The following is a 25,294-nucleotide window of genomic DNA, read 5'->3' on the forward strand; positions in this document are numbered from 1 at the left end:
TGTTTGCTCTTTTCTTATTCATTATATTCAGCATCGTATCGATTCAGCGTCACAGAGCAGCGACTCTGACGAGCTCCTGTGTTTGCTGTTGGGTTTTCAGGAGCTCGGGCGCTTCAGATTTACTGTGGAGCAGCGACTGACGATTAATTTAATGGAACAACCTGCACAACTTTTCCAACTATCCAATCTTTTAATGTAGCAGTGATCTAAACCAGAGCCAACTATAAAAAAACAAGTCCGTGTCTATTTAAGGAGCGATTCTTTAGTGAAGAGGGATGATGCTGGAATAAATTATAGTCCGACTGCGTTGTTACGGGACGTACCGTCTCTATAAACTCAATCTCGGAGCCCGTCGGCTCTCGTCTGATGAAGACTCTGGAGGCAACGGCCAATATTTAAGAGCTCCTGATATAGACGGAGAATATCGAGCCAAGAACATTTCTCCACAGAAAACACAAACACTGATACTTCTCGAAGATGTTTTCGCTTCAGACGACATTTTGTCTAATTTCTATTAATTATTCTATGTTCTGTTTTCTAATTCTATCTGCATGTGACAGCAGATGCATTAAAAAGCCACTCAACACATTGACGGATTGAGTTTATTCTCCACATGAGAACAACGGTCAGTAAGAATTGCACAGTGTTGCCATTCTTGAGAATGATGTAAAGCATCCGGCTGGTTGGGGAATCAAACCGACGACCTGCTGTATATGTATGTACACCCAAGTGGTGTTTGCCTGAAGCATTCTGCCATCAGTTCATCCCGAGGGGAACTTCTTCTACATTCAAAAGGAAGCAGGAGCCTTAAACTCAATTTATTCAACCTTTCTTGAGGCAGATCTTGGAAACGATGTCAACGTGGAGACGCAGTGTTTCAGTCTCCGGCTCAGAGTCTGTGGTGGAAGTGTGTCGGCTTGTTTGTGGTGTTTGTTTGAGCCAAGGACACTGTGCTGCCTGGAGCGTGTTCCCCCCCCCTACCAGCCCACAGCTCCCTGCTCGTTCTGCTGTGTCTCACACACACACACACACACATAGCGGAGAACCAGTCCACTGACAGGGCTGTCACATATTCTCTTCCTGTCGCTCATGCAGATGAATCAGAGCGAGAGAGAATCAGGAAAGATGGAGACGAGAGACGAGCCTGAGTAGAAGATACTTTTTCCTGAACGTTAGCTGCTGAGGGAAACATGCAGGCTCACCAAAGAATGGAAGCACGGTTCAGCTCTGCTGCCTGAGACTGGCGATCAGAGCGGAACTCTTCGACTAATCAGCGGATCGAAGGCCTGCGGGATGAGCTGTGACAGGAAGAAGAAGCGGAGAGGTTTTGTTCAGGAGTGGTGAAATGTGTACAGTAATGAGGAGGTTGTATTTATCTGAAGGCCGGTCGCAGTCACCTTGTCACTGTGCATTATATTCCTGACTAACTTCACCCTTTTAGCAAGCGAGAGGCAGCACAAGCAAACAGAACGTCCTTCACCGACTCTGCATCCTCTTCATGCATTCAGCTCGAAGGAATAACACCGTGATTCAGCAACGGCCCGGACATGGGTGGTTTTTTTTTTTTTTTTTAATACATGTCATAAAAGCCTCCACGGTCCATGCTTCTCTTTGCTTAAATATAAAAAAATGTTTTTTTAATGGAGGGGTCGGACCTTGGACTCTATTTTCATTTTTTAAAAACCTCTACAGGACTCGTCACAGTCTGCGTGGGACTGAAAACTAAAGCCAGCGGCCGCCAGCGCCGAACAAGAGGCCCTGCAAACCCTCAGAGTGGTTTTCAGATCACAGCAGGCGCAGATCATTGTGATGCTACAATGGCCTGAACCCACCGTGGCATTTACACTGAAGGCTAAAAAAAAAAAAAAAAAATCACTGCAAATGTCAAAGGGGCAAAGAAGCTCTGCAGCCTTTATCCAACTGTGTGTGAAATGTATAGAAGTGCTTTACACACAACCTGCAGCTACATGTCACTGATATAAAATAAAGTAGAAGAATCCACCAGAATACGAAATACTGCAGAGCAGGGCCGTACACAGAGCTTTAGAGGGGCGGGGGCTCCGAGTGATAAAGGGGCACGAGGAAAGAGATTTTATGTTTCCGAGGATCCTCCATTTGATGAATCAAGTTTTTGTCGGCGCTGTTTCCAAAGTAAATCATCAACAACACGAGACCTCAGAGCCGTTTGTGAGTTCTTCCCGCTTCATTATCATCTCTGGCAGTTTAATTCTCTGCTGTACGGATGTGAGGGGGTCTGAATTAAAAGGTTTTAAATTCTCCTCTCTCTTTTTATCACCTCCTCCTCGCTCCTTCTCTCCTCAACCTGCTGTGCTGCTGCTGCGATGCACTAATTGGCCTCCTGAAGCAGCAGTAACAGGTTTTCCCCGCCGTGTCTCCAGGGTGTCGTCGTCTTCTGGAGAGCGAGCGTGCCCTTCCCTTCGTCTGATTGTGGCCCCTGAAGTCAAGAACCGCATATTGTGCTGTCGGAGTAAACAGGCCACTGCAAATGCAAATGTCTTGTTTAGAGGCGGAAAAAAACCAATTTTCAATCTGTTTAGTTGTGTATTTCAAACAGCTGCAGCTCAGACTGGTGCATATTTCAGGTAAAGAATTGTTCCGGGTGAGAGATTCCGCTGCATGAGTTTCTCTGAATCTAATTTATTTATTTCAAGTATTGTTGTGAGTGAGGTCACAGAGGACAACATGCACGGGTTCGTTTCTCGTTCTTCCCACAAAAGTTTTCCACAGAAGAGACTTTTTCCTCAACTTCTCTTCTCGGAGACGAGCTTTGTTTCTTGTTAAATCCCACGATCGTGGAAATGAACGTGTATATAATCTCTGGCCTCGTCTGATTCATTGAGGTTTTGACAGAGACAGATTCAAATGTGCTCAAACCGACCGTTGCTGCAGCTCCTCTCTTCAGCCTCTGCCTCAAACTCTTGCTTTCAGCTCTTTTAAAGCACGGACCTGGTTTAATGACGTCTCAAGCAGTTTGGGATCACAGGAGTTGTTGTCTTCACCACCATTTCTTTGTCCCATAATCCTCTTGGGCTGCTCGGCTCCTCCGTGCATTCACTTGGAGAACTTCAGCAGCGGAACACGAGTCATCGTGATTCAGAACGTGGGAAGAATTAAGACCTTCGTTAAAAACAGTTTGTGCCGAACTTTGATCAAACGTATAAACTTTATTCAATCTGTCAGAGTGTTTTGTCTCCGTCTCTGTCGTCCAGCGTCAGAGTGACGTCACAGTGAGTTAAAGAGACGAGCGCTCGCGTCTCCATGTCCAAACAGAGACGCGGCAGAATCACATCAGAGGATTTTATCTCCTTCAAATCTCTTTCTATCCTTTTTTCTTTTCTTCTCCATCTTCCAAGGAAACGTCTTTCAATCACATTACGTCGCTCATCTGCTTGTGTGAGACAATGAAGCCGCATCAGTGGAGCTGTAACGCAATTAACGGAGCAGTGGAGCCGTCTGCTGCAGCAGAGAACATATGGACGCTCAGGAAGAGACACTCAATTTGTTTGGATTTCTGGAAGTGGAAGATCCAGGACCCCCCCCCCCCATCATGTGCACTCCCTGTGGGTGTTTGTAAAAGTGTGTGTGTGTGTGTGTGTGTGCAGGCATATGCTTGATTCTCCTGAGAGCCATGATGGATAATGTTTTTGACCGAGTTGCAGAGGAAAGCGATCCATTGTCCTCCTTGTCTCACTCCATCACTGTCTGTCTCTCACACACACACACACACACACGCTCAGTCCAGACCGTCATCGTACAAAGATGGCGGAATGAGATGTGAGGACAATGATGTGTGATGGGATTTAAAAGGTGCGAGAGGCCGTCAGTGGTGAAGGAAGAGAAGGAAATGACTCGTTAATGGAATCTGCTTCTCTAATCTTTAATCTGGAGCCCGTCAGGTTCGTGTTGTGGAGACGACGGAAAGAGGAGCGAGCTCAGAAAACACGCCGCAGCATTAGTCTGCTCGGTAAACAGCGTGGCGACGGTTATCAAAACCCCGGAGAGCAACTTTCGATAAGTCCGCTCTCACGGGGAAATCACAGCTCTGTCGTGTCTTTTTCCTGTTCTGCATCCGACTGTGTCACGTTTCAAGAAAAGTCTCGAGTCGATCGGACGTATTAACATTTCGTACGCAGCCAAATTTTATAAACTTAGACCAGATACGAAAACCAAACACACAAACATTTAAACTCTTTCACCTGTTGAAAGAGATTCTCTCTATTTTTATGTTTTGTGAAAATCTCCCACTCACAGAACTCGTCTTCTCTCGTGGCTCTGGTTGTTGGTCTGTGACGCATAAAGACTCGTAATGTTCCGATACAAAATACAAATACTGCTTGTATATATTAGTATAAAAGAGAAAATATGTGAGTATGTGTGGCATCAGCTGTTTGTAATGTGCAGAGGAGCGATCACTGGAGTAAAGTTAAAAACGTTTCCAGATAATTTCCAAATGTTAAAAACGACGTAAACAGAGAAATGAAGAGCAGAGTTTAAAAACCACATCTCAGTAAAAGAGTCTCAGCGTCTTTGTGTCTTTGTGTCTTTGTGGTTTTATTGTAAATACAGATCTGACTCTTCTCGTCCAGGTGGGATTCATTTATCACATTATTCATACGTGAGAGGACACAAATCACCATCTGCTCATCGCTCGATCAAATTAATCGTGTGTGAACTTTTGCACGAGGCTGCGACGTCACGCTCTGAGCAGCAGCAGCTGGAAACTTACAAAAACCTTTTCTTCGGGGATGTTGCAGATGTCTCGACATTTTGCAAATGAGTCGTGTGCTCGTGGCAAATTTCAACCAAACACACAGCGAACAGTCGAAGAAGCACATTTGCGAGTCGTCGCTCGCTGTGATGCTGTCGTGAGATTTCTGACGGCGGCTCAGTGTCAACACAAAAACCAAATGAATTGCTTGTGTTTTCCCTGATGACTCTTTAAACGTTGGAAGACAAAGAGCGTTCGGAGGAGGACGGCGTCGCAGAGCAAATGAGATTCTCTCCACAAAAACAAATTCTGTCAAATCCTCGGGTGTGAGTGGGTGTGTGTTTGTGTTGCAAGTGCAAAGCCTGCTGGGATAGGTTCCTGCGAAGCGGCAGCCGCAGCAAGAGTTTCAATATGGGTCTGATGAGCAACTTGAAAGTCGACGGAGGAGGCGCCGAGTTATAATTGAGGGTTTTTACATCCACACACTGTGTTTTGCAAATCGAGCTCGTGTTCCATTGAAGGTCTTGATCTGTTCAAGCTGTTTGTGAGCGTCGTTGTGTCCCACGCACCAATCAGATGAGATCTGATTCAAAACAAACACTGCACGGCCGACGCGCTCTCACTCCGTCACAATCAGAGCTGAACGCAAACAGGATGTGATCCTGGAGACCGACGACTCCTTCACAGTGAAACTGGATCCAGGCCAGCGTCATTTCAAAAAGGCGAAAAGTTTTTTGCAAAGAAAAGATTCTGTTCCTGGAAGCATCTGTTCCTCTGACTCCCAGACGAGCTGCAGCCCTGAGTCATCCACACACACACACACACACACACACACACACACACACACACACACACACACACACACACACACACACACACACACACACACACGTCAGTAATGCCGGCTCTGTCCTCATAAGACATCTGTCTCTGCTGAAGTGATTTGTCTCTGTGCAGTGGAGGACACACACTCAGTAAGAGATGGACCGACGACTCATCAGGCACAGAAATGAATCCGGGCTCCGACAGTTTGAAACTTTGATTTTCATGAATTTAGAGTTTGAAATTGTTTTGGTTGCTCTTTCCCCCCCGACTGCGTCTTACTTCCTGCTGTACAACAGTCCCCCGACACTTCATCTGCCAGTCGACTGTCAATCAAAACTCTGCCGACAGCCAAGCTGTCTTGTCTCACAGATCGAGCCGCTGCCAGCCGAGCGTTTGACGGACAGACGTCCGCAGCGTGAAGTTTGACATCAAACTAATCAGGTAGCAAATTATTTTTGCACAACATGAAAATGAAGGATTTTGACGCAGGTAACAGGTTGTTGACAGATCGTCACCGAAGCTGTAATTTGAGTTTTCAGTTCTGGTACAAGCTGTTTATTTGTCCCCGGAGTTCTTCAGTGACTTCACTTCTCAGCTGAATTCTGTTTCAAACTCTTTTTGGTTGAAGCAACGAAAACTGAACTTCCTGTGAGGATCAGTATTCTGAGTCGAGGCCTCCCCTGCACATGTGACGTGTGTCGTATGAAACAAAGTGAACAGGTTACATCATGTTTTACATTTGAAGTTTTCAACTTAGTCAACTTTTACAGAATCTGTCCTTAAAGCTGCTTTAACAGTTGACAGATTATCTACACATCACGGATCTATACAAACATTGACAGATTTATCTACACATCACAGATCTATACACACATTGACAGGTTTATCTACACATCATAGATCTATACACACATTGACAGATTTATCTACACATCACAGATCTATACAAACATTGACAGATTTATCTACACATTATAGATCTATACACACTTTTTCATATTTATCTACACATCATAGATCTATACACACATGTACAGATTTATCTACACATCATAGATCTATAAAAATATTTACAGATTTATCTACACATCACAGATCTATAAAAATATTTACAGATTTATCTACACATCACAGATCTATAAAAATATTTACAGATTTATCTACACATCACAGATCTATACACACATTGACAGATTTATCTACACATTATAGATCTATACACACATTGACAGATTTATCTACACGTCACAGATCTGTACACACATTGATAGATTTATCTACACATCACAGATCTATACAAACGTTTACAGATTTATCTACATGTCACAGATCTATACACACATTGACAGATGTATCTACACATTATAGATCTATACACACATTGACAGATTTATCTACACATTATAGATCTATACACACTTTTTCATATTTATCTACACATCACAGATCTATAAAAACGTTTGCAGATTTATCTACACATTATAGATCTATACACACATTGACACGTTTTTATAGATCTGTGACGTGTAGATAAATCTGTCAATGTGTGTATAGATCTATAATGTGTAGATAAATCTGTCAGTGTGTGTATAGATCTATAATGTGTAGATAAATCTGTCAATGTGTGTATAGATCTGTGACATGTAGATAAATCTGTCAATGTGTGTATAGATCTATAATGTGTAGATAAATCTGTCAATGTGTGTATAGATCTGTGACATGTAGATAAATCTGTCAATGTGTGTATAGATCTATAATGTGTAGATAAATCTGTAAACGTTTGCATAGATCTGTGATGAGTAGATAAATCTGTAAATGTTTTTAAAGATCTATAATGTGTAGATAAATCTGTAAAAGAGTGTATAGATCTGTGATGTGTTTTCAGATTTATCTACACATTACAGATCTATATAGACATTGACAGATTTATCTACTCATCACAGATCTATATACACCTGCAAATCTCTTTACACATTTACATATCCGATTACGCAGTCATGCACTATACCACTACACCCCCCCCACAGACACACACACACACTTTTGTGTATTTATCTGTGTGTGTGTGTGTGTGTGTGTGTGTGTGTGTGTGTGCACAGCTGAACAGACAGTGACGAGCAGCCAAGTCTCCAGCAGCGACATCACAGAGCGACTGTTTGCTCCGGAGCTGCCAGACTGAACAGTGAGCTGCACCCGTGTGTCGACCTCTGACCTTCATATTTAATCTAGAAAAATAAATTTGTGTGACGAACAGTGAGTCAACAGGAACATCCTCCTTTTTACATGAAACCGTCAGACGTGTAAAATGAAGAGAACACGTGTGTTCCACGGAGAAGTCGTCTTCTTCAACTGAGCAACTTCAAGTGTGTGTGTGTGTGTGTGTGTGTGTGTGTGTGTGTGTGTGTGTGTGTGTGTGTGTGTGTGTGTGTGTGTGTGTGTGTTGTGTGTGTGACCTTGAAATGCTCTTGAAGGTTGTAATTAACGTCCTCTGACATTTAACATGTGAATGAATTCAGGATCTCCTCATGAGACCTGAGCCGTGTGTCCATGTCACGACTACACAACTACACACTTTACTGTAGGTACTGTGTGACACACACACAAACACACACACACACACACACAAACACACACACTTTATTGATCCCACGTCGGTTGAATTCACTGACTTGCAGCCGATGGTAAAAACAAAGGACAGTGGATTGAGAGTGAAAGTATAAAATACATGAATGTGTACTTCATGTACTGCACTGTGGACAGAAGTGATTATTAATAAAATGCTAACAATGGTTGTAATTTAATATGTTGCATAAATCACTGGAGGACCTCGTCTCATCCTGCGTCGGGCCCCCAGATGTGCAGGACCGGCCCCCGAGGGTCTCATCATAGTTTACACATCGAGATTCAAAGTGAGGATGAAAACACGTTTTAATATTCAGGACACGTTGGTCGAGGACACGTCGAGGATGTAACTCACAGCCTGATGTGGAGCAAATGTTATTTTATGGGTCGAGCACCTTCTGTTTACTCTCCAACCTTCCACCAGCGCCTGCACGTCTCAGGCGGGGACGTGAGCCGGACTCATGAATCTTTCATGTCTCCGGGACGTCTCACGTCATCCAGACACTCGGACCGAACGACCGACCGTCGCATTCACATTCTGCGGCTGCGTCGCCCCAGATCTGCCACCGCTCAGTGAAAGAGCAGCTCGTGTGTGGAATCGTGACGAGTGAGAATCGCTTCAATAAGTCGCAGTAAATAAAAAGTTTCAGAGAAGCTTGAGTTTGGTTCTGAATCTGTTAATTGTCATGACAGTGAAAATCCCTGTTTACATTTATGTTCGGTTCAGTTTCCTGTCTCTGCTCAGATTCTCATCCTCAACGAACCGGTTTGGTTTAATAAGCACTCGCCCTCCCTCCCTCACCCTCCCTCCCTCCCTCCCTGCAAAGCTGATGGGAGGTGAAGGAAGCTCATTTGTCATTAAGTGTCTCCACAGTTGCTCAGGTAGCCGTCACCGTGTCTGACGGCGTGCCGCTCTGCGGTGGCGCTCGGGGGGAAAACTCGGATTTATTCAAACCGACTTCTTCAAAACTGCCACAAAATTGCACCAACCTGTCTCCATTCTCTCTCTCTCTCTCCACAGAGACGCCTCAGAAGGACGGCGAGGACGCCTCTTCGTCAGACCTGGCCTCAGACCCCGCCTTCTCGCTCTTCAAACACTGGGGTCACGACCTGGGCCCCGAGAGCCGAAGGGTCGCCCTCAGGAAGTTCCGTTACTATGGCTACAATGGCTACCTTAGCGACCGCATCTCCCTCACTCGGCCGATCGCAGATCTCCGACCGGACGGGTGAGTCGGTCGATCGACGGCCGTCTGTTAACTGATGAATTCATCGATGTGAGTGAAGCTGTTCTCCTCCACCGATGGTTTCGTTTTGTTTCTGCAGCTGCAGGAACCTGTCGTATTCATCAGACCTTCCTCAGCTCAGCATCATCTTCATCTTCGTCAACGAGGCCTTGTCGGTGCTGCTGCGCTCCGTCCACACGGCCATCCAGCGGACGCCGTCTCACCTGCTCAAAGAGATCATACTGGTGGACGACCACAGCAACAGCCGTAAGAACCCCCCCCCCCCCCCCCCCGACGCGTACCACATTTTACACTGAGCCACCGGGACACGAGTTCTGACGTTTGAAGCTGAGCCTCATTTAAACACAGAGCTCACACTCGTTTAAACATCCGTCCATCACAGGGATCGAAGGATTGTCCCACTGGGACTTTCTTCACGGCAACACTTTCTCCTGAAGTCGACTTTTTATGTTTGCGATGGAAACCAGTCGATTTCCTTCAGTTAAATCTGAACCTGAAAGTTTCCACTAAACATAGAACCACAGATCCGAATCAGCCGGGAGGTTATTTAGTTTATTAAATAAAGATGGATGACGAGGCTCCTCCTCTGCACAGTCTTTGGGGTCGGAGAGACATAGTAGCGAGGTCCCGCCCATCCACACTCTAGACCAATCGCGGGCCAGTCTCAGCTGTCAATCATGATGTGTCAGCCCCGTTTTTTAGACGGACGACATGACAGCTCCTCGAAAGTGAAGCCAATCGTCTGTCTCCCTCTGGTGGCTGGTTGCAGTATATGTCATAGACCCTGCCTCCTCCGTGTTAGCATATGGGACACGAGCCAAAGCAGAAAGTCTTGTGATACGATGGTTTCTGTAACTTTCTGATCGTCTTGTTGTGAAACAGCACAAACCGTTTTTTTGTCTGTAGCTTTGATGTGGGAGGAGCTTGTGATGCAATCGGAAAATCCAGACCGCTTCGTTTCAGTTCGTCCGACGCGATCTACGTTTCAGGAGCATGATTCTCTCTGAGCATTCGACGACCTTCGAACCTGTGACCGTCCCGGTCCCACTGAGACTGATCCCTGAGCAGCAACTGTGGCTGAAATGAATTTCATAAATAAATGTGCGTCTCCTCTTTACGTCGGGCTGAAGTGTGAACCAACAGTAGTTAGTTCACAGAGAGGACGAGTTAGTGTCTGTGCTGAATGTCCCGCTGGTCTTATCTTCTGCTGTGGACGGGATCAGGACATGTGTCCACATTAGCTGCATCACTGACGTATGAAAACAGATGATTGTGGACGAGTGCGACTCGTCTGCAGGAAGACCGGCGTTGATAATTACATCACGTTCCACAGAACATATTTCACTGCTGCCAAATCTATAATTGCCATTACGAGGAATCTGCCCGTGCTCCCGTCGCCTGCAGATTTTATGGCTCTCTCACTGCTCCTCTGTTCTGCAACAATACAGTATATCACAGTTTAGTTATGGTGCTTTCACAGGTTGAATGCATATTATTGGAGCAACTAGGGAGAACGATAGATTCATCATTTACCTCCAATTATTCCATCTTACAGTTCTGCGCATGGGAAAATTCATTTCATGCTCCTCGGTGAATAACAACGGCGTCGTGGTTCTTGGTAATAAAGGGAATCGATGGGAGATAATTCAGCGAACGCTCGTGATCGTCACTGTTGCTTATTGATCGTAAACACGCTGTAATTATGACAAATGAGGGTCGACTGAGTTTGGAGGTTGAGACGAAGTCCGGCTCATTATGAGTCGTGTTCATCGAGCTGCTCGAAGATTTGTGACGAAAATTCAAGAGGAAATTTTTAAAATAATGAAATTCAAGAGCAGATCCTGGTCAAGATAAAAAAAAGTTATTCACAAAGCACCGCGGAGCCTCAGAGGTGGACACGTGTTCGGATTCTCAACAAGTTCAGGAGAATTATTTAGATCAAGTTGTAACAAGTGGCCCAGAGCTCGACAACCAGAGGGCTGGAGCTGTGACTCTGCTGCGTGTTCTCTTGGCTTGTGTTGTTTCATAAACTGATTTCAGTCTGTCCAGTTTGGATTTCCTCCATCTTTCAGTCCAGCCTGTTTCCACCGCTGTTCGCTCGTCCCCGACCGACACTGCTGCTCAAAATGTAGTCAGACCGAAACAACCTGTTCTGGATCCAACTGGTTTGTCATGAACCAGAATCAGAATTAAACAACAGAGGAAGAAGTCTTCACGACGAGGACGTTCATCTGAACTAGTGTGGCGTTCTGCGCCCCGAGGTGCTGATGCTGGGAGTATAATACCGTAATTATCTTACCATGGCAACCAAATGAACCACTTCATACAATGTGAGAACCAAATCTGACCAGATGAAATGTAAACAGTCTGACGAGACACGTAGTTCATGCTCTGTGTGGTAAACAGGCTGCGACGACCACGATGTTCTAATAGAGACTTCATTCTTTGATTCTGTGGATTTCTAGTTTGTTGTGATATTATTTTTTTGTCTCATCCACTCTGTTGACGTCTTCTGTGTCGTTTGTGTCTTTGTTATTTAAATGTTATCACCTCGATCGTTCTTAATTATCTCAACCCGAACTCTGCAGCTGAATTAATATGCTGATAAATAAATTAATGTTCAGGCGATCAGTCAATTACAGCAATTAAAAGAATGTGTCATACTAGCGGGGTCGACCACACCTCCGCACTGAAGTAAAAGTTTCCCCTTCTTTTCTCAGAGTTGCTCCTAAATCTTAATTAAACCTTTAATCCTCTCCGGGACTCCTTATGTTTATTCTGTGTTGGACGATTTCTGAGATTAAATGAGACATCACAGGTTTAATCCATAAAACTCCACAAAGAGCAGATTAAAGATCACTGAGCTGCGTAAACCTCATTATTTACACTATAATTTGATATCACAGATATTTTTAATGAACCTATTTATTGTGTGATTATCATTTTCATAGTGTTTTTTCCAGTTACGTGCATGTGGCTTCTCAGAGGACACGGTCCAGACAGAAATATGAGAACTCACTCTGAGATGACGTCAGTGGTGCACAGACAAAGTGTCCTAACGACTTAACTCATTAATTTGAAAATAATCAGTCGCAGCCTTACATGATAAACAGGCCCCCTGTGGATCTGCGTGTGGCTGTTCACAGATATTAAAAATCCATTTGACTTCTGCAGAATGTGAAAATGCATCAATCTACTTTCCGCTGAGAATCTTCCATCTTTAGTGGTCGGACACAGCCGGTCGCTCGCATCACGTCCCTGTTGTTAATGGACTGATGGAACGCAGGGCTCCTGTTGTTCAGACGCAGCTGCGTGAGGGTAACAACATGTTTCACGGTGCGACCCGGACGTCTGGACGTTAATTAGGTAACTGGAGGTGCGCTTGATTTAATGACCTGATGTTTTTATCGCCATTTTGTTTGTTTGTTTGTTTGTGAATTTGCAGGATTATTATTAAGTTGTGAGTTTTACAAGAAAACATTTGATCCAAAATTTCTGATTCAGTGCCCGGTAAATCTCCACATGTCTTAAATATGTCTGTAACATGTTAAAGATCTGTTTTATCGAAGCCCGTAGCTCAGAGGAACTTATTTTATTAGACTTTAGAACGACTCATCCAGAGACACAGAAGAAATTAAACAACTGTCCTCAGACGAATAGTAAACTAAACTAAACCTTTATGTTTTCCCTCAGAGAATAATTCAGGTTTGTTTCCTTATCTGTTGAATTTAAAAATGGTTTAATAAGTGACCCTGGTCGCTGTTTATGTTTTTAATGTAAAGAATCTCTCATGAAACACAAGCAGGAGAGTTTCACTCCTCGTTCCAGTTTGAAATGAGCCCATCACTCTTCCAGGTCAGCAACAAACCGGCTCATTAGAGGAAAACAGAGGGAATACATAATCCAGGCTGATGGTTATAATGAATAGAGAAGAGGACGTAGCTGTAGCCTGTGGGCAGGATTACACATAACACAACACACAACAATAAGGAAATGATGTTCGCTGTTCCATTGTGGGCCGTCTGTGTGTGTGTGTGTGTGTTTTCCTTTTGTCTTCCTGAATGTGTGCAAAGCTTATATGAAATCATCCATGAAGAAAAACCGGAGTGACACTAAAAACACAAAGACACAACGTATCTGTGCACCATGATTGTCCACGGTACCATTTTTATAATCACCTTCAGATCTCCAAGCTGATCTGGGAACGTGTGCTTTCCTTTGTCTCATCATTTCACTGTGTTTATGAACTGCAGAGCTGGCGATGCTGGCGAGTCAGTAATTCAGATGATGAGCCGCTCGTTCCAAGTCTTTGAAATCTCATTAACTATTGTATCTGGCTGAAACATTTCTGCAGAGAGCAACAGAACGAACCTTTCTCTCTGTGTAGTCTCTCACGGAAAATACCTTAATTCTGCTTCAAAGTCAAAAAATGTAGGTGTTCATATCCCAAATGAACTTTTACCTTCACCAAGCAGGTTTTCATTTTGATGGTGTGTTATTTGTCAGGATCGCGTAAAAACTGGGTGACGGATTATCACGAAACTCGAGGGATGATGCACGGGTCAGGAAACGTCATGTACAACAGCGTAGCACACAAACTAAAGAGTGAAAGAAAAGTTCTCCTGTGTGAGAGAGAGAGAGAGAGCTGCATTGATGCCACACACGTTTCATAAACGTTTGGTTCGTTGTGAAACTGTGGCCGGACAAATTCAAATGTTGCTGCTGCCATGATTCAGATACTGAAATGGAAACCCTGCTTTGACAGGAGATAGGACATTAGCCTCGGTGGACGTATGAGCTCTCTGTCTGCGCTTCTACTTTCCTGTAAACATGTTCAATTATTCAAGGAAACATATTTTCTGAACAAAAAAATCCCGATGAGACTTCATCCGCTTCCCCTCAGCTGATGCGGCTCCACATCGGTAGTTAAGATTCTGGCCACTTCCAGCTCGTGTTTGAAATGTCGGCCTCCGCTTCCACTGTACCTGGGTTTATTAGGGACTAGCCGCTATTATGCTAATGCAAAAGTATGACGGGGTGATTGAGGAGCTTCAGTTTTCAAAGATCCCTGACTTTGTGCTTTGTAACTTTGCAGAACTTTTACATTCACAATAACCCAGCGTATAACAGGTAAACTGAAAAACCCTCATTTCTCTCCTTTATGAGAAAAGCATTCATCACACAGGCTTTCAGATTTATCTTTTTCCAAGTCTTCTTCCATTTGCAGAAATATTTTTTTCCGCAACAAATAATTCAATCATCTCTGTTTATAGAGAAGCACAGATTATATCTGTCGGACTGATGTGATGCTTTATGATGCACTGATGTGAAGGAGTGCACCCATGTAACCGGATTCAAACTAATTACACTTGATAATTAAACACCTCATTTCAAATCCTCTGCAGTGGCTCAGTCATCTTAAAAAAAAGCTTTTCAAAAGGCTTTAGCATCCGGCTGCAGAGATTCAACCTCAGGAGCGTCAGGTGGAGCTCTGCTGTTGGCTGATAAGGACGAGTCGGCTGTCAGAGTTCCAGTTCATCCCAGAGGTGTGAGATAAAGTGCAGACGAGTCAAGTTCTTCCACTGGGACCATTTAGATTTGTGGAGGCTCTGTCGTGTTGAAACCAGAAACAAACTCTCACCACAAAGTTTGAAACACGTCATGTTTCCTCTTTTTTTCCAATTTGGGAGCAAAATTGACTTTAGGTAAACTTTTACTTTCCTTTCTGCAAAATAATCCTCCACCACAGCTGCTGCTCAGCACTTTAACTCAGGGCCCTCCTCCTCCTCCTCCTCCTCCTCCTCCTCCTCCTCCTCCACCTGGTCATGGTATTTGGATTTATGTAAATTCAGCGTGTCTGTGCATTTATTATGAGCTTATGTACATTTGATTGTGTGTCCTCGGCTCTGATGGGGCTCCATGAAACGAAAATATGTGTTATTCTATCCACACTCACTGAAATGTGTTGGTAAAGTGTTTTAAGCCAGAGTCAAAGACGGAGTCAGACTTCTGGCACACACACACACACACACACACACACACACACACACAGTCACACACACACACACACACACACACACACACACACACACACAGTCACACACACACACACACACACACACACACACACAGTCACACACACACACAGTCACACACACACACACACACACACACACACACACACACACACACACACACACACAGTCACACACTGCTTTCCTCTGTCCAGTGCGACGAGGGAGTTGCTGTGGCGTTTTGTTGATAAGATCAATACTCAACAAGCTTCACTGAGTTTGCTCTAACGTGTGTGTGTGTGTGTGTGTGTGTGTGTGTGTGTGTGTGTGTGTGTGTGTGTGTGTGTGTGTGTGTGTGTGTGTGTGTGTGCGTGTGTGTGTGTGGGTGGGTGTGTGTGTGTGTGGGTGTGTGCACTCTCTCCCCAGTGGAGCTGAAAGAGCACCTGCAGAGCTTTGTTGACGAGACCAACACGCAGCACGGCCCAGATTTCATCAAGGTGGTCCACCACGACAAGCAGGAGGGACTCATCCGGTCCAGAGTCCGAGGCTGGAGAGCCGCCTCCGCCCCCGTGGTCGCTTTGTTCGACGCACACGTGGAGTTCAACATCGGATGGTGAGCACACACTTTGTGTTCTCAATTCCAAATGAGCCAGTGAGGTCTTCCCTGATCTATACAGGAGCGGAACATTCGCAGAATAATAAGAAGGAGCGGGAGATTGTTTGGGTCGGAGGCGTTCAAGACAACAGGAACATGCGGGGAACATTCAGGCGGGGGGTGGAGCCTGTTGAGCAGCAGGGGGCGGGACATGACATATGTTTGCTGCACGAGAGAATCTGACTCAGCTGTTATGTTTATTTAACAACAGTACTGGAAGCATTTGGAGTCGTCTATGTGTTTGAGATATTTGTGTTCTTCCAGACACGTCATCATGTGGATTTTCTGGAAATGTTCCTGCTGCCACGTTGAGTCACGCAGACATTTTACCAGGAGGCTGCAGAAAAGGTTCCAGATAAAGTCCGGTGCAGCGGACGCTGATGTTTCCGTCCTCACACACATTCCCTCCAGAACATTTGTGTTCAGGTCTGAAAGCAGCTTTAGTGTTTCGAACATTTAAGTTGTTCTCACATCACGGCTCTATTTTTAGGAGACAGATTGAAAACAGGGTCTCCTCCATGCAACCCTGTGAAGCTCTGACAGACGAAGTGTTGAGTGCTTTTCTGTGGACTTTGTTTCTTTGTTCATTAGACTCTGGATCTGAGTATTAATCCAGGGAGAGTCTGATTTTCTCACCTGCAATCAGTACAGATGTGATTAAACCAGACACCAAAATGTAATTTGGGCAAATAGAGAGGATCTACGACTCAATTAGGAGTCCAGTGAAAGCTGCGGACGGCTGCAGGAGAATTTCACATTAATTATTCTCTGTCCTTTGTAGCTGTATCCAACTCTGACTTTCTGTCCTGGTGCTGCGACAATGAAGCGAGAGAAGAGAAGTGAGTGAAGAATGAAATGCAGAATTTCAGCCTTCAAAGCTGGCGGATTCAATTTCCTTGATAAAACAGTTTCTCAGGCAAAGCGGCAGAAAAGAACTTTGAATGACAAGAAACAATCTATTTATAAACTGGTGCATGATGGGATTATTCTGTTTTTCCTCCCTCGTTTCTCGTACTGTTGAGGAACGGTGTCGCTGTAACCAGACAGGTGCAAACCTCAGCCGCGACATGTTTATTAGTATTGTGGGTCAGTGAGTGAGTCGGTTGTGAGAGCAGCTGGCAAACAAGTGATTTATATTCAGGCTGTGTTCATATCAAAGAGAAGCGGAGGTGTTGGGGATGTTGAGTCGAGGAGTGGAGGTTGTTGTGGTCCAGAAAAAAACCTAATTAAACCTCTGGTTCATTCTCTTTGACTGTGAGACAACCTGTGTCCAGGTGTTGGCGGAGACATCGGGACTTTTCCAGAACATGCGAGAATTAGAAGCTTTTCATCTGAGTTGCTGCAGATGAGAGATGTGAAGCAGCTTCACGAATGAAGAACGTGAGGATGCTACTTCTCCGAACCACACAGAATACAGAAGAGCTCAGTACAGTACACAGTACACAGTACACAGTACACAGTACACAGTACACGAACGCACCCAAATCCCTCCTGAGATCAGATCGGTTACACCACATTGGTGTGGGACGCTTGTTGTAAATTGCTCTTCGCAGACACACATGACTTGATTCTACGTTATTATTCGGACGAACAGGAAGGAAGTGACATCTGAGATGCATTTTAATACCTGGAGTGAACGTGTTAATCTCAGGATGGACGTTGATAACAGGTCTGAACTGGGTTTAACTGCAGTGTCGATGAGGCAGCTTGACAACACAGAACTCCTCCACAGTAAAAGGACAGATGAAGGTCGACCGAACAATAGTTTTATGGTTCGAAGAGTTTGAAGAGACTTTTTAATTTATCTACAAGAAGAAGCCTGGTGTGGTTTTTGATTTTTGAGTCTTGAATAAAGTGTTTTTTATGACTCCGCAGGATCATCACAGGAAAAACCTTGTCCTTGATGTTTTCCGTATTTCAAACTGCTCCGTGATGAAGGAGAGAGAGACTGAAGATGATTCAGGGCCTGGAGTCAGAGTTAGATTCTGACACATGGTGTCTTCAGTGAAAACATGTAACGTCCTGTTTGTGCATTATCGACCTCCTGCACACGACTCGTCCTGTTACTCCTGGTTCACTTCACCTTCACACACCTGTGACCTGACTCCTGTCCCTGCCTCTTGCTGTGGCTCTAGAAGTTTTAACATAATCAGAACCTCGTAAATATCTGCATTGTCTAACGAACTAAAAGACGCCGGCAGATGACGCTGAGGCATCGGGGACTCCCTCTGCTCCACAGTCGCCTGCAGTCGGATCTGCAGACGAACCGTCTTAAAGGAAAGACCCAGATTCTTGTTTGATCGGAGGTGGCAGGCAAATCTGTGATGAGATCTTCAGAGACGCTGCAGAGCTCCGGGAGTTTCTGGCAGAAAGAGCCGACTGATTCGTCGCAAATTAAAGTCATGAGATGTTTCGAGCTTTTTAGAGGCGACAAAGGAGTGAACACAACAGACAGAGGAGGGGGACTTGTATTTTGAAGGAGACGCACTCAGGACGACCTCTGTACCTAAAGATAGATATACCTGTCGATGAGCTGATTTATAAATAACAGCACAAATGACAGATTGTAGGTAGAACTCCTCGTACTGGAGGACGGTTGTGGTGTAAGTGTAGCACGGCTGCGCACAACCGCATTTCCCAAAATGTGGGAAAGCGACACATGACCCGTGTTTATCTTTTATTTAGATTAACTTGGTTTCAAAATGAATTGATTGGATTTTAGATCATAAGTAAAAGTCACAGCGAAATGATAGATATGGAGAAACGTCTCTGTCTGACGGAAACATGTGGAGATTCAGGGTCTCCTCTGTTTTCAATGCCGGCACTTTATGTTTAGATGATCCTGTTTGTGCAATCTGTTGCATTCATTTACATTCTAATGAGGAACATTTCCATTTATTTGAAATGACTCTCACCTCTAACCTTTAAAGAAATGGAACTAACACCAACTTTGCGTTCCGTCAAGTCAAGCATGTTGACACGCAGCGGAAATATTTCCTAATGAACCCATTAAATAGTGTAAGTAATGGGAGTAGTGCTTAATTACTGACCTCATTAGAAAAGCCGGGCTTGTTTAATCCATCACAGCGATGAAGCAGCTGCGGCTCCTAACACGTTATCCTCCGCACCCCATTAACTTCTCTGACAGAAATCAAGTGCTGTTGTCTTTTTAAAGAAAACTTCAATGTCAGTGTGTTTGAGCTGTGGGCACTTCATCTCCTCAAGGTCTGCTGCCGGAACTCTCGGATACAACAGCAGGGATGTTTATCAGTTAATCATTTTGACAGGCTGCAAAATATCACGCACACACACACACACCACGCATCCGTCTTCTCATGTGCATCTGTTTATCACACAGTGAGCGTGTCTCCTGCGTGTCTCCTGCGTGTCTGTTGTGTGTCTGTTCCGTGTCTTCCACGTGGATTTCTTGTGTGTCTTCTATCCTCAAATAAAAGTTTGGCTTTTCACTCAACTACATAAACGAAGCCGTGCGTCTTCCCGTCCTGCAGTAACGATGAAATCCTTCATTATGACGCCTGGGCTGGAATCCAGAATAACATTTGTTGCTGCTGTGTTCCAGAATAAACGCGAAACATTTACAAGGTTCTTCACCCCTCTACTCCTCCACCCACTCTCTACTCTCTCTCTCTCTCACTCACACCTCCCACATATTGCCACAGAGGCGGCGTTCATCTATGACTAATGGAATCATTTGCCGATAGAGAAGAACTCAGCTGGAGGTTAACGTTATATATTTTGTCCACTTTCTCTTTAACTGCTCACATTTCAATCGGAGTTTCTTTTTTCTATCAGGTGATAAGTGCCGTGATTAGCTCCCTCTGTCACATACTTGATTTCACACCCTCTAATCAAAAGCAGTGGATAACCCACATACCTCTCAATCCCCTTCTCTCGTTCTTTTCTTCTCCCCTTTTCCTTTGTCTTCCTGCACAAACACCTTCCTCTTAATCCCTCTCGCTCCTTCCTGTGCTCTGAATCCCGCCCACCCTGTCGCACATTATACATGTGAACATGTATATATTCTGTTCCACGTAGAGAAATCGCTGTATAATTTCCAACGACGCACCGACTTCTAAATCTGCATAATTGTGCATCGCACTTATCTGCAACGCCGGCTATTTTGAAACACAAGCAATTATAGACCGTTTTATGTTACAGTGATTCTCTGACTGTATAATCACAATAATCCTCCTCAGCTCCTGTGCATGTGCCGGACCAGTCATCATCCACATGTACACGAAGAACATCAAAAGACAAAGTAATTACATGTATGCACAAGGGGGGGGGGGGCACAACAACACAACTAGAAAAGCCAAAACGCAAATCTGAGCCTCGTCTATTTGAGGTGTTACGGTGCAGGTGTTGTTCTTCCTGCACGCTGAGCACCCTTACCGTAACACCTCAAATAGACGAGCATCAAACTTTAAACGGCACTGAGTATCTCCGCTCGTTTCATCGTCGACATCTGTCGCTCGATAAAACACTCAAACACCTGGAATCATCTCATTACCAGAAAGTGAAAGAGTCGACTCTTGTGTTTCATGAGGTTACGATGACGCAATTTATCGGGTTAAAGTTTTAATGTGTTTTAAATTAAGATTTAAAGTCAGTGTAACTTTGATGTGACTTAGAAAAATAAGTTCTATTGACTAAATGATAAATGACAAATGTTTTTGTGGCGTCTGCTCGTGTTGATTGATGGTGACTGTGACACAGACAGGAAGTCAAACTTTGATGGTCGTCCACTTTCAGTGCGTTGACTTCGTCCTCGGTCTAATCGAATATCTTTCCCCCGAAACGTCTTAGTATTCAGCTGCGAGGGGAAAAAAACAACTTTATTCTAGGTCGATATGAAGTGTGAGAAAACTTCACCTCGGCTGACGCAGCCTGCTTTGATGTGGAAAGCTCACTAATTGGTTTCCTACCTGATTTTTCTCCTCCACTAACTAGATTCGGAGGCTTCCTGTGTGTTTTTACGAGTTCCAATGTTAATGCGTGTGAAGAAGAGAGGAAAGTGAGACGAGGTTTATCGGCTAACGAACAATCAGTGTGCAGAATAAAAGAGTCCCTCCTGCTCTCTGATGCTCAGGTTTTATTATCGTGCACCTCCGCAGGGCTGAACTAATAAAACACGAATGGGTTGTGAGGCAAGGTTCCTCGTTTGCGTTGAGTCAGTCGCGGGTAGTTTGCATTTAAACGGCAGCCGTCGGCGTTTTGTCCCACGAGGCTGCTGGATGTTATTTTTCTCTCTCCAGACCAGCAGCTGCAGGTTGAAGCGGATAAGTAGTTGTTTCCTGCGCTTTTTTTTTTATGAGCTTCATCGACCACACGTGGGATTATTCTTATTACAGAAACGTCCACTGGATCTTGACCCTGAGGAAGGACTGGGTTCAGTTTGTAATCCAGGATCTCGTTCCTTTACCTCCTTTACTTCCCTTCCTGTTCAATTTAAAACCCTGGGAATAGTTTACAAGGCCGAGATCTGTCCAGGACCCTCACTCTGATTCTGTCAGTCACTGATTCAGCTCCTTCCTCACTGCTGGATTGACTTTGTTAATCCAGTCAGGGTTGAGGATTAAATCCTCATTTCTCGTCCTCCTTTCATCACTTCTTTTTGCTTCTGGTTTAGATGAAGGAATTTAATCTCAACCGACTGTTACATCAGAGGTTGTAAAAGTTATTGTTGCATTAAAGTTAATTGACTTTCGGCCACTGTGGAGTAAAACAAAACATCGTAACTAACGAACAGATTCACTTCCTGAAGTAATTTTCTCTCATCCAGCAGAACAACAGTGTTCATCTCTTCTGTCTGTTCGCAGGATTGTGCAAAAAATCTGGGACGGATGAACACATCCAGGATCCAGGGTTTTTTTCTTTCATCATGTTTATCAACATGTTTAATTTCCCAGATAATAACTCCCGGTTAGAGGATTGATTTTTATTCGAGGGAGCAGTTTGGTGCAGCTTGATTGAATTTAAGAGATGAGAAGAATCAAGTGTTTAATCTCTCCACCTGCAGGTCGGTGTTTCTGTGCTCAAGCTTTTCTTCTCTTTCACTTAATGCATGTGTCTGCTGCTGGAAACAGAACAGACAGACTCAGGGTTCGACTCACCCCGACTCAAACATGCTGCTTCCACAAAGACTCAAAATGCCTCCAGGTCCAGGACAAATGAGAAACAGCTAAAACGCACTGATGCACGTTTTCTAACATGTGGGATCAACAACCTGAGCGGCTGTAACTTCAGTGACGATGATCCACAGACACAATAAACGAATAGTTTTATTATGGACGTGTATGAATATCACTGCCCGAACGCTGTGGGCTGTTTTTCACTCATTTTGCTTTGAACGTTTACAAAAACAAAAACTACTACTACTGCTAAACAGTTGCCATGGTTACATTAACATACCACCATCCGTGTTCAGATGTGCTCTGGGTAATTTTTCCTTCTGCTGTAATCAATGTCATGTATGTGAACCTCAATAAATCTACAGTTTAAATCACATGAGGAAAACCAGTCTCCTCCAGCAGTAGATTTTAATTGACAGTTGCTCGTCAGAGTGATGTTGAACAGATGTGTTGCTAAGGAACAAGGCAAGTTTAGTATTTTTAAAAAATAAGTATTGTTGTGGTGAGGAACAGTTTCCACCATCTAATTTAAACTGCACACTACAAGGTGACTGTTGTTTATTGAGATTTTCTTTAAGCTGTATTATTTAGATTAAAAGTTTTCACAGGGTTTAACAACAGGAAGTGATGTGAGAATCATTCACGGTGATGGACGACCAGGTTTCTGTAGCTTCATACGTATTTTTTAGAAATATGTGGTGATGCGTTTAGAAATGTTCGTTTGAAATTGAAATTTTAAATTCAAGCTACAAATGAGATTTTTCAAAAACCAAACGACCGTGACGTTCACATGTTGTCTCTGTGTTTAAGATTTTTGTTTGTATGTTATAATGATAATTATTCAAACTCATCCCATCCTCTCTGTCGTCCTGCAGGGCTGAACCCATCCTGCAGCGGATCAAGGAGGACCGGACCCGGGTGGTTTCTCCCTCATTCGACAACATCAAGTACGACACCTTCGAGATCGAGGAATACCCGCTGTCCGCTCAGGGCTTCGACTGGGAGCTGTGGTGTCGATACCTCAACCCGCCAAAGTCCTGGTGGACGCAACGCAACCACACGGCCCCGATCAGGTGAACGCAGGGAGGAGTGAGAGGGTTTTATTAAAATAAATAAAAGTAAATAAAAAAGACAGGTTTTTCTCCGATATTACATCACATGTATTTGCTGCGGAGCAACGAGAGAAAAAATTTGTCAACTCGCCGATGAAAGAGGTTGTTGTGGTTCACGGAGAGAAAATCAATGATGCAGATTTGTACAAACGTTGCTCAATACTGAACCAGAGGAAGATGAATTGCCCCAATTATTTTTTCTTTCTCTTAAATCTTATTTTGTCAAGTGTAATTAGTCACTGGATGTGTTCACTCGTTACCCCCCCGCAGAGAGGTGTCAGCGTCTAATGACCCGACGGCTTTCTGTTAAAAGACTGACTCACTTCTGATGTACTGTTCATTTTATTTATTATCTAAGTTAAATCTTCATATTTAAGTGAGTTTATCACGGCCTCAGTTTATGCCTCATTTTTATTAATTTGATTATTTAGAAATTGAGTCCTGTACTTTTGGTCTTTAGTCCTTTTTGATCCACAGATATTTCAAAAACTGAACAATGCAAAATGTCAAGTTCTGACTTTTAAAAGCTTCTCGTTGTTTTTCATATATTCGTGGAAATATCTTTGAAATGTAGTTTTTCGGACCACAGTTTCTTTGACCTTGACCTTTGACCGATCAGCTCTAAAAGTGAATAACCTGGAGATACTGTGTCGCACAATGTTCACACCAATTGTGATGAAAATCTGTGCATGTGTTGTTGAGTTATTTTGTACACATCCTGACACCTTTGAGCCTGAACAGTGAGAAATACATAACTGTGATGTTTGAGGTGTGAACTGGGATTTGAAGCTGCAGTCATCTGGAGGCTGTAGAGATTCTGTAGAGATTCTGTAGAGATTCTGTAGAGACGGTGGCTGATAGTTTTTGTTTCTTGCTGTTTGAGAGAGAAATTCATCCAAACGCGCAGCTCTTTGCTCTCTCCCCTGGATTTCCTCCACATGTCCTGGATGTGTTGTGTTGTGTGAGGCTGCATTTTGACAGCAGGATCATTTGTAAGTATAATGCACACTGCAGGGCTTTCATGAAAGTCTAATGCGTATGTTTACAGCATCAAATGTGCAGCACACTTGAAAAATAGGTCTCAGGGCCTTGTTCCGCAGTGTGGGGCTAATTGCGGGTTAGAACTCTGCTCGTGTTTGTGTTTGTCTCGAACATTGTTTTGCATTTAAACTCTCGAGATACTTTGCATCTTGTTCCATACAAAACATTTTCCCTCTGCTATTTTAGGAGCCCCGCTCTGATTGGCTGCTTCGTGGTGGACAGGAAGTACTTTGAGGAGATCGGCCTGCTCGATGAAGGCATGGAAATTTACGGCGGAGAAAACGTGGAGCTCGGCATCAGGGTGAGTTGGCGTGAGAGACTATCTGCAGCAACCTCATGCAAACATTTCCACATATTCCTGCCCCCCAGCATGCACTGCTTCATGTTGTGGAAATGCACGTGTGCTCTGTGTGGTGCGCGTCCTGTGAAGCTCAAACTGAAATAAACTGAATAGCAGCAGAGAAGAAGAATGACCTTTACTTTTTACTCATGAAGTCTGACTGAGCAGATTACTAATGTGTGACAAACACCAGACAACACTGTAAGTTCATTTAATTATTATGTTATAATGACTATTTGGTCTATTTCTTCAATTATGTCTTTCAATATTGAGCCAAAAAAAAAGGTTTTGATATAATCAAGTAGAGAAATATAAAGACAGGAACTTTAAGTAAATGATTAAAAGTGAAAAAACAGATAACAAATGGATCAACAAAGTAAAAAAAAATATATAAAAGAAACACACACAATATGAAAATATGTCCAGAAGGAGATGTAGCTGTGATTAAACGGCCGGTGTCTCTGCAGAAGCTCCGTCCTCACGGGACAGATTTGCAGCCTCAACCGCTGGAACAGCTTCAAGACTCGACAGACGCTGGAGACAGCCGAGAGAAAGTGTTG

General features: G+C 43.9%; 1 protein-coding gene across 2 annotated transcripts in view; it reads left to right on the forward strand.

The window, feature by feature from the left end:
- Positions 1 to 25,294, forward strand: part of LOC109643316 (polypeptide N-acetylgalactosaminyltransferase 18-like) — an 82,804-nt gene that overhangs the window by 33,077 nt on the left and 24,433 nt on the right. For both annotated transcript variants that reach the window (XM_069528520.1, XM_069528521.1), the window contains exons 2-6: positions 9,198 to 9,402; positions 9,500 to 9,666; positions 15,861 to 16,047; positions 23,117 to 23,314; positions 24,581 to 24,695. In XM_069528520.1, the coding sequence (XP_069384621.1) occupies positions 9,198 to 9,402; positions 9,500 to 9,666; positions 15,861 to 16,047; positions 23,117 to 23,314; positions 24,581 to 24,695 (872 nt within the window). The remainder of the gene's footprint in view (positions 1 to 9,197; positions 9,403 to 9,499; positions 9,667 to 15,860; positions 16,048 to 23,116; positions 23,315 to 24,580; positions 24,696 to 25,294) is intronic.

This window comes from Paralichthys olivaceus, chromosome 7, assembly GCF_024713975.1.
Source record: "Paralichthys olivaceus isolate ysfri-2021 chromosome 7, ASM2471397v2, whole genome shotgun sequence".
Classification (NCBI taxonomy): Eukaryota; Metazoa; Chordata; class Actinopteri; order Pleuronectiformes; family Paralichthyidae; genus Paralichthys; species Paralichthys olivaceus.